The sequence below is a fragment of the Echinops telfairi genome, unplaced genomic scaffold (assembly GCF_000313985.2).
Source record: "Echinops telfairi isolate 266 unplaced genomic scaffold, ASM31398v2 ScPeMD7_3;HRSCAF=10, whole genome shotgun sequence".
NCBI classification, from domain to species: Eukaryota; Metazoa; Chordata; class Mammalia; order Afrosoricida; family Tenrecidae; genus Echinops; species Echinops telfairi.
The window spans coordinates 42,212,698-42,223,380 of record NW_022103899.1 but is presented as its reverse complement, the minus strand read 5'-3'; the positions used below and the strand labels follow the sequence as shown (position 1 = coordinate 42,223,380).

At 42.9% G+C, this 10,683-nt stretch overlaps 1 protein-coding gene across 1 annotated transcript in view; it reads left to right on the top strand.

Moving 5' to 3' along the window:
- Positions 1–10,683, top strand: part of PECR (peroxisomal trans-2-enoyl-CoA reductase) — a 20,581-nt gene that overhangs the window by 2,280 nt on the left and 7,618 nt on the right. The window contains exons 2-5 of the mRNA XM_004701592.4: positions 2,154–2,287; positions 4,017–4,182; positions 7,745–7,826; positions 9,523–9,619. Coding sequence (XP_004701649.1) covers positions 2,154–2,287; positions 4,017–4,182; positions 7,745–7,826; positions 9,523–9,619 — 479 coding nt within the window. The remainder of the gene's footprint in view (positions 1–2,153; positions 2,288–4,016; positions 4,183–7,744; positions 7,827–9,522; positions 9,620–10,683) is intronic.

Genomic DNA, 10,683 nt, shown 5'->3' with positions numbered 1-10,683 from the left:
TACATTAGAGATAAACCCTGATATGAGCAACAAACAAGCAAAAAATACAGAAAATGTTCAGTCCCAATGTGCACCAGAGGGGGGATTCCCTGACAAAGTTTTAACTGTTCAGTCAGGTTTATCTTGTATGGTCCTTTCTAATGCACTCTGTTTGGTAACCAGTTTCTTCCATCCTTCTACCTCCTATTATGGGTAGAGGGAGATCACTGGCAGCTTATTTCCTGTGTAGCTCTCACAAATGTATCTTGGGCTCCCACTGTCACCCATAGCCTCTGCAAGCAAGGTTCTCACAATTTAGGCTCTGATACTGGATTCCCTCCTTTGACTTGGATTATATGATTTACAATCCTTTCGTCACTGATGTTGGTGTGCTTCTTCCATGGGAACTTAATTGACGTCTCACTTAGATGGCTGCTTCTATGGAAACAAGCTTTTAAGACCCCAGATGCTATTTTATCTGATAGCCAGGCAACCATCTACTTTTTCACCACACTTTGCTATAGCACCCATAACTTCTGTGTTCCCTTCCTCAGGGTGAGTCTTGAGTGGGACCATGATATAAGAACTAATTGTTTTTAAATTAGAGCTCAGATTTAGTGGGAGCCCCAAACACATTCCTGGATCTTTTTTATTTTTTTTAAAATCTGCCTTTAGAGACCTGCTTGTTCATTTATGGTAGAGAATCTTATCAATCATCTCCCTGTGGCATAAAGATCTCCTGTTAATATTGTCAATGATTAGCCCTTGGTACTAATTTTTTAAAACACTGTTGAGAGAGGGATATTGGACCAATGTAGGCTAACATCATATTACAATACCTGAGTTATTCACTTGTACAGAATAAATCCTTTCATGGCTGGATGGTAGTTATACAAACAGTGGGAGTTAGTTCTCAGGGAAATTTTACAATACTATTTACTGAGAATATCAGTTGCAAGTTTGCCAGAATAATATGTATTTTAAGGGCAGCATATAGGGCATTGATGTGATAGATCAATGATTGTCTGCCTACTAACAGTTCAGTAATCTTGGTATAGTTGTATAGCATGGTGCTTCTTCAGACACCATGAATGTTCAGTTTTAAATCCTCAGCTTACAACTGTGTTTGTTTACTATGATTTTGTTATGGATTGCATTGTGTCCCCCCAAATAAATACTTGTCTTATAAATCTCCATGCCTGTGGTGGTAACTCCATTTGGAAATGGGTTGTTTTTGTTATGGTGATGAGGCAGGGTTAGAACAGGGCATATTCTGAGTCAATCTGTTTTGAGATATAAAAAGATTAAACAAGGGGGACCCAGCAGAGGTGGGGGACGGGAGATGCCAAGCTACATGGAGACTCCCCAGGAGCAGAAGCTCATGGAGCTAAAACCCTTTCTTCTAGAGCCCACAAAGAAAGCTTTCCCCTAGAGCCAGCACAGTGAATTTCAACTTCTTGCCACAGAAACGGCAAGAAAATAAATGTCAGTTGCTTGAAGCCACCTCTTGCAGTATTTCTGGTAGAGCAAAGCTAAGTAAGACAATAACTGTTTCCCTTATGCTGAGCAGTGCACACTCAGCTGGAAACGGGACGCCCTCTGTAAATCTGTCCTCCTCCCTGGGCACCTGCCTGTGCTCTGTGTCCTCCAGCTGCCTTGCCCTCTCTGGACTCATCTCCTCCATCCTGGGAGCTGTTGGCCTTTCCCTCCACGTGCTGCTGCCTGCACACTCCCCCTAGGCCAGCGGTTCTCAACCTTCCTAATGCCACGACCCTTTCATACAGTTCCTCATGTGGTGGTGACCCCCAACCATAACATTATTTTCATTATACTTCATCACTGTCATTTTGCTACTGTCATGAATCGGGCCACCCCTGTGAAAGGGGTCCTGACGCACCGGCTGAGAACCACTACTCTACGTGGTAACCTAGGCAGTCACAGAGCCCACCTTTCTGCTCTATCTGTGCCACCGATGCTGGCAAACGGCTGCTTCATAGATTTCATCCCGTTTCTTTGCTGCTTTGTGGTGGAGCATAAATCTGGTTCCTTTTGCTCCATCTGGTCCAGACAAATCATTATCAGCCACCCTTTTTATTTATTTATTTATTTTATAGGAACACAAGCACTTTCTAAGCCTGAGCATATTTATTATTCTCTGGTCCTTTTCTCCACAGGATGTAGTGTGGTCATTGCATCTCGTAAATTTGATAGATTAAAGGCCGCTTCAGAAGAACTGAAGGCCAGCTTGCCTCCCGACCAGCAAGCTCAGATCACGCCTATCCAGTGCAACATCCGCAAAGAGGAAGAGGTAATGCAGACACACCTGTACCATTGCTTCTTTCTTGTCAGTGCACCGGAGGGCCCCCAACCTGACGGCACTGAGGTCTAGAGGGAGGCTCACTGGAAGGCGAGCCTGTGAAGGAGATGCACGACCAAGTGATGCATGTAACTGAATAGCCCCCAAAGAAGGGGCCACATAGGGAAGTTAAGCCAGGATGGGTTCCCCGAGATACTATCTTTTTAATTCTTGCTGCATATATTTTTAAGTTTCTATAGTTTATTAAGGATCCCCGGTGGCATAGTGGTTACTCACTGGGCTGCTCACCAAAATGTCAGCAGTTTGAAACCACCGGACACTCCTAGGGAGAAAGATGGGACTTTCTACTCCTGTAAAGAGTTAGTCTAAAAAAAAAAAAAGAGTTACATCTCCCAAACTCACAGGGACAGTTCTACTTTGTCTTACAGGGTTGCTATGAGTTAGCATCTACTTTTTGGCAGTGTTTTTTTTTTTAAATAGTTTATTAATTCTCTGGCAAAATGCCTCATAATCATTTCAGGTAAACTTGTGGCTGAATCTGTCCTCATTCCTTTTTTGCTGGCACCAAGCTCGGCCTTGGCAATCCCTCCACCTCTCCTCATTCCATGGCTGCATTTCTTGGACTCGTTGGCTGAGGTCATAGTCTTTTCATATAAACTAAGTCTTGCAAGTCGGTGTATGCGTTTGTTTGTCTCTGCATCATCCAAGTCACTGCAAATCATGCCAAAGCCACTAAGATGACATCTGGTGTGCCCTGGTACCTTTTGTCCATTTTCTGTTTCAGGGCTGCCATGGGCAAAGGACCTCTGTGATCATTTGTTTTTGCTGAATACGTTTGGTCATGAACTTCCAGTCCAACCACTTCCTGTGCCATTCGCAATGGTGGTTACTCCTTCACCAGCCTGGGTGGGAAACACACACACACACACACACACACACACACACACACACACACACACAGAGTTTAATTGCCATCCAGTTAATTCCAACCCATATCAACCTCTGTGTACATAGCAGAGCTACTCTGTAGGGTTAGCCAGACTGTCTCCCAAAGTACATCTGGGTGGACTTGAACCTCGAGCCTTTCCATGAATAGTCTTAATTGTTTGTGCCAATTAAGCCCTAACTGCATGCTCATTTTCATCTTATTTCATCAAGAGACTTTCGGCATGGCTGTTGTGGTGGTTGTTCAGGGCCATCGAGTCGAGTCGGTTGCATCCGATAGCGACCCGTATGCACAACAGAGCACAGCCCCGCCCGGTCCAGCGCCAGCCTCACCATTGTTCCGATGTCTGAGCCCAGGTGGCAGCCACTGTGTCCATCCGTCTCCTTGAGGGCCTTTTCTCCTTCACTGCCCTTCGACATGATCAAGCATGTTGTCTTTCTCCAGGAACATGTCTAAAGTATGTGAGAGGGAGTCACCCTATCCTTGCCTCAGGCCATACTTCTTCCAAGACGGATTATGTCTTTGTAGCTGTCCATGGTGCTTTCCATAGTCTTCTCCAGCATCGCAGTTCAAACCTATCAATTCTGTGGTTTTCTTTATTCACTGTCCAACTTTCACATGCATATGAGGCTGGGCTTGAAGCTCAAAAGTTAATATGACCGTTGCTTGCCTCACTAGGTGAGTACATGCCCTTGGGGTGATCTACAGCAACCAATCAGCGCAAGCAAGAGGGTACATGATTGATCAGTTTTTATTTTGCCTGCTTTCCTCTAGGTGAATAATTTGGTGAAATCCACTTTAGATCTTTATGGTAAGATCAATTTCTTGGTAAACAACGGAGGAGGCCAGTTCCTGTCTCCTGCTGAACACATCAGTGCAAAGGGATGGCATGCTGTGATTGAAACCAACCTGACAGGCACCTTCTACATGTGCAAAGCAGGCAAGTGTGACCGACTGCCTGGAAAACAAAGCTGTCTTCTTTGGAGATCTCAGAGCACCCTCAAAGAGGGACCCAGAATCTTTCAGGCATTAACATTTATCACCCTGATTTTCTCACGCCTATAGGATCGTAAAAGAGGAGCCGGTTGTGAAGTGGTTATGCATTGGTTTGATCACGGCAAGGTCCGCAGTTCAAACCCACCAGCTGTTGCTCAGGAGGAAGACGAGGCCTTCCACTCCTGTTATGCAGTCTCAGAAACTCGCAGGGGCAGGTCTTCCCTCTCCGCTAGGGTGGCTGGGAGTCAGAATTGACTTGGTGGCAGTGAGGATTTTTGTGGGGTTTTTTTTTGGGGGGGGGTTGGTATCACATTATAAATTAGGATATTGACTTAGTATTATTTGTAAAATATAGGTATCTTTGATTTTATCACCTTATTTTTAGGGATTTATCATGAGAAAATGATTAAGGATCTGTACAAAGATCTAACTAAAAAGTTGTTCATAAAATTAGAGCAAATGTTCGCATTTACTCTGCTTTTAAGAAGTGAATCTGTTATTGCATTGTAAAGACCAACTTATTAACCATTGAGAGAGGTCCTCTGTGAGAACAGTCTCCTCAGAGAATGAGTCCCCATGATTTCTAACAATTTTTATTTCGCTTGGGTAGCTTTTGGATGGTAGATTATGTTTACTAGGCTGTAATATTAAATTCTTGATGTTGGATTTTAAGGATTCCCTTATATATCATATAAGACATTTTTAAGGTGACAAAATATAGAACTACTTTATAATTCTGTCCCTAAGGTTCTAACCCTAACACAAACATGGGTGTTTGGTTAGGCTGGACAGTCTTAGTATATTTTAAGTCAAACCCTAAAAACCCACTGCTGTTGATTCAGATCCATCGTAGCTCTAGAGAGCAGAGTCGAACTTTCTCCAGAAAGTTTCTAAGACTGGAAGTCTCTATGGAAGCTACCTGTCCCATCTTCACCACTGAGAGTGCCAAGTAGGCTTGAACTGCCGACCTTCTGGTTAGCAGCAGAGCACTTTAATGACTGTCACTTTTGAGTTAAAGATCTTACAAAGAAATCTTCACTTTCATCTTTATATGTCATATAACATTCCAGATTTTTTTAAAAAGTTCCGGATTAGTTGTGTACATGGTTGGCTGTTGTTGCTAGGTACCATTGAATCGGCTCCTACCCGTAACGACCCAGTGCACAACTGAACGAGACACTGGTTGGTTACTCCATTGACAAAAATAGTGACAATAATCATAAGAGGTGCTTCAGTAAGATAGAACTTTGTTTCTCCCTCACATTAGAAGTCCTGGGAGGTCACCCAGAGATAAGGTACTTAATTACAACAAACAGATAACAGATGGGTGCTGTTGAGTCCAGTCTCACCCATGGGCGAGGCAGTCCATCTGGAGATCATCAAACCTTTCTTCCGAGTGTCTCTAGGTCAGCCGTTCTCAACCTGTGGGTCGTGACCCTTTGGGGGTTGAAAGACCCTTTCACAGGGGTCGCCCGATTCATCACAGTAGCAAAATGACAGTGATGAAGTAGTAACATGTTATGGTTGGGGGTCACCACCACATGAGGAACTGCATGACTGGGTCGCGGCATGAGGAAGGTGGAGAACCACTGCTCTAGGTGGAGTCAAACCGCCCCCCTTTCAGTTAGCACCCATGAGTTTAATCACTTGCACCGCCCAAGGATGTCCATTGAGGGATAGGATCGCATTTCCAGCATCTTTTTGCAGTCTTAGCATGTGGAAGGCATGAACCTCACAAACATGCTAAGTGAAAGAAGCTAGACAAAGAAGGCCCCATGTTGTCTGGTCCCGTGGAAGACCTGGCCAGAAAAGTGAGGAGTGTTCGCTGGAGGCTGGGGTGCGGAGAAAGGTCAGGTGGGTACTTGTGGGGGCGGGTGGAAGGGCTCTGAAACTGGGTTGTGCTGAGGGTTGCACAACTTTGCGTATTTGTGAAAATGTAATGAAACTACACTCAAAATGGTTGAATGTTCTCATGTATGATTTAGAGCAATGTTGAAGGCCATCTGCACCCTAGTCTTGAAATGGTTAAGATTTCTCATAACCTATGTGCTATTGTCCTCTGTGGTTTGGCATTTGGACAGGCCATTTAGAACAAGGACAAGGAAGTACGCAAGTCCAGGAGCAAGATGTGAAATGTTCTTTTTTAGGGAACCGATTACATGGAACTGTGTGTGACCTCCTCCCTGGGGGACAGACAACCGAAAAGTGGGTGAAGAGAGACGTCGGACAGGGCAAGATATGACAAAATACCCATTTATAAACTATCAAGGGCTCATGAGGGAGGGGGGAGCGGGGAGGGAGGGGGAAAATGAGGACCTAATGTCGGGGGTTTAAGTGGAGAGAAAATGTTTTGAGAAACGATGTACAAATGCGCTTTACATAATTGATGTGTGTATGGATTGCGATAACAGTTGTATGAGCCCCAAATAAAATGTTAAAAAAAAACAAAAACAAAAAACAAAAAAAGACATATATACTCATGTAACTCAGCAAAAAAAAAAAAGAAATGTTCTGATGCTGCCTTCCACCTGATCCCTTCGACACCTCGTGGTTGCATAGGCTGGTGTGCTTCTTCCATGTGGGCTTTGTTGCTTCTGAGCTAGATGGCCGCTTGTTTACCTTCAAGCTTTTAAGACCCCAGACGCTATATCTTTTGATAGCCGGGCACCATCAGCTTTCTTCACCACATTTGCTTATTCTCCCACTTTGTCTTCAGCGGTTGTGTCGGGAAGGTGAGCATCATAGAATGCCAATTTAATAGAAGAAAGTGTTCTTGCGTTGAGGGAGTACTTGAGTGGAGGCCCAATGTCCTTCTGCTACCTTAATACTAAACCTATAAATGTAGGCTCATAGATCTATTTCCCCATCCTCATATAAATATATTTACATATGTACATGTCTTTATCAAGAACTCCATAAATGCCCTTTGCCTCCCAGTTCTTTCCTCTATTTCACTTGATTCTCCTCCTGTCCCACTATCATGCTCAGTCCCCACCAGGATTTCAGCACTTCCTCTTTGTTACGTTCCCCTTGATCCTGCCCTACCAGGTCTCCCACACCCACCTCCCCACCAATTTGGATTGCTTGTTGTTCCCTTGTCCCTGGGTTTGTTAACACCTCTTCCCTATGTGAGATGTTCTTAAGGATGCTTGACTTAGTAGAACATGAAGTTGATTAAGTGTATCAAGTAAGCTTGCTTAACAATGAAATCATTATAGCTCCAGGTCGTTTCTACATGTATAAAAGATGGATATGGAATAAACTCGGGGATTCAGTATTCTCTGTTGCTCTCCCAATGCTTTCTGTCTCTCTCTTTTTTTACTTAATCCTCACTCCCCCTTTCAGGACTGTTCGACTGGCCGGCAGGTTCCAGCAGAGCAACAAGACTTTTTATTTTAAAAAAAGGATTTCACACAGATGGAGTTGGCAGCCTGCTGGAGTGGAAACGGGGGCGGGAGGTGGGGGATCAGGACACTACTTAACTGGGCTGCCCTTGTCTCGTACAGTTTACAACTCCTGGATGAAAGAGCATGGAGGATCGATCGTCAATATCGTTGTTCTTAGTAAATATGGATTTCCCATGGCTGTGTAAGAATTTTTTTTTAAAGATCATTTTATTGGGGGCTCTTACAGCTCTTATAACAACCCATATATCCTTTGTCAAGCATATTTGTACATATGTTGCCATCATTATTTTCTAAACATTTACTTTCTATTTGAGCCCTTGGTATCAGCTCCTCTTTTTTCCTTCCCTCACCCCCTCTTCCCACCCTCATGACCCCATAATAATTATCATGATTTTCAGACCTTATACCGACCAGTGTCTCCCTTCACCCACCTTTCTGTTGTTCATTTCCTTGGGGGTGGTATGCGTCCATCATTGCAATCAGTTCTCCCTTCCTCTCTCCTCCCCCAACCTTCACCCTACCCTCCTGGTATCGCTACTCCCGTTTCTCTTCCTGAGGGCTTTATCTGACCTGGATTCTGTGTGTTGTGAGCTATTATGTGTACCATTGTACATGCTCTGATCTAACCAGAACTGAAAGGCAGGATTGGGGTCATGATAGTGGCAGGGAGGTGAGGAAGCTTCAAAGAGAAATATTGTGTGTTTCATCGGTGCTATGGCTGTGTAAGCATTTTTATGTATTTCTCCCTCTGTTGGGGAGTTTTGCTTTCTGAATGTGGGGAATTGGGGCAGGGAAAATTTCCTGAATCGAACTCAATTTACCGTTAGTGAAGTCTGATCTCCGTAATTAGCATTTCCCTGTATTTGTACTTTAAAAATACATTCCCATTCTTAAGGATGCCAGAAATGCCCAAGATACCCAGTTAAATAATTTTCTAGATGTCCCAAGAACTTTGTGAGTGATGCTTATACTTATACTAAATGATTCTGGAATGCAAAGTTTTGTTTATCAGACTTACCTGGGTACCCTGTGTTTTTCTCTGATGATCCTAATCCAGAGGTTAATCAACTGGGCATCAGTGTTTGGGAAGAGCCTTTTCTTTAAAGTGTGGAGGTGAAGTTTGTCTGTGTGTTAATTTAGATTTTCATAGCCTGAGTATACCTTTGCAACTGTAGGCGGGGCTGCTCAGCAGTTACTACTAATGAGTCTGAAAAATATTCCCCAAAGTTTCTAATTCTGATAAGCAGAGAGTACTCCCTCTAAGCAAATCCCACCAGCCTACCCACTGTGTTTATTTTTCATTACTTGGTCAGTTGGCTAGAAATAATAAAATCTGAACACACGTAAGCAAAAATCTAGGGCAGAGACACTCAAAGTGTGGTGTCTGGACCAGTAGTGTTGTAATCACTTGGGAACTTAGTTGTTAGAAGTGCAAATTCACAACCCCCACTCCAGACTGACAGCATCAGAAACGCTGGGGATGGGGTCCAACAAGCTGTGTGTGTGAGCCCTGCAAGTAATACCGGGGCACCTGGAACCACCACCACACAGGAACTTGCTAGGTTCAGGCATGATGTTGGCAGGGGTCTGCCTCTTCCCTTGCCTTGGCTTGCCATGCAGTCACCTTCCTTGCTGTTTGTCAAGGCCATCCGTTTCCGCTATTTCTGTTATGGCGCTAGGTCACGAGGACGCTTGGTTTGGCTTGAATATTGGAAGACCTAGTTCTTTACCCATTGTTTAGGCAAAGATCAACAAGACAGAGGTTTATAAGAATGTTCTTGTAGGGCTTTGATGCAGTTGTCAACTTAGGCCATTGAAAGAAATATTCATTGGCATTTGATTTATCCAATATTTATGTTTTATTTTTTTTTTTTTAGGCACAGTGGAGCTGCAAGAGCAGGTGTTCATAACCTCACCAAAACCTTAGCTTTGGAATGGGCCCACTCCGGAGTCAGGATCAACTGTGTGGCTCCTGTAGGTAAACCACTGATGTGAAACCATTTCACGAAAGCTGTTGACAAAATTGTGTTTTTTCTAAATCCATCTGTGTCATTGATAGAGGAATTTGTTATATGTACATATAATACTGAATATTTACTTTACAAAATAGATCCAATAGAAAGCCTAATTTATATTACAAACGTATGTGATTAACAACAAGATTGTTAAGAAGTTTAAAGTAAACCAGTGATTTGCAATCCTGGTTGCATCTTAAAATGATCTGCTAAATGTGAAAAAAAAATAGTATGGTATGAACCTTACCCCAACCTTTGAAGCCCAGACATCTTTATTTTCAAGATTTTCTGAGGCAAAGAAAATGCACAGGGAAATGCTCAGCTCACGTTGGTATTTCTTTGATATTATTAATCTTTTGCCACGAAAAAGAAAAACCTAAAAAGAGACTTTAGAGAAGAACTCCCAGGTGAGGACTTAATTAGTAGTTAAGAGAAAAATTCTCAGGAGTAGTAATTAAATGAGAAACAAAACAACAACAACTAAATACAAACAAAGTCAACTTCAAAGACCATGATTTTTGAGAAACAAGCTGTAACTTCCGCTTCTTTAAGCATTACAGGCCATGAACTTCAAAAGAGACATTAAACTAATTATCTCAGTCAATCTGCAAAGCTCAGCTTAAATTCTACTTCCTCTGTGGTGTTGTCTGGTTATTGGTGTGATAAGCGTGGGTTCTATTAAATTTTTGACCATGTTCAATTTTCCTAGGTTCCTACTCTGCACATCTACATTCTGATCCTTAAAGGATATTTGCAGCAGCCCTTCTCATTTCGAGTGGTGCCTTACCCCCCAACCCCCACCCCTGCCAATGAAGGTCCTGAAAGTGTGCCCCCTCCATGTCAAAGTGGAGGTCGGCTCTGCACTGAGGAGGGCTCTCTTCCCTAATCATATATATTTATTTTTTTTGTCATTTCTTTTTTTTTTTTTTTAATGGCTTTATTTTTTTTATTTTATTTTTTTAACATTTTATTAGGGGCTCATACAACTGTTATCCCAATCCATACACACATCAATTGTGTAAA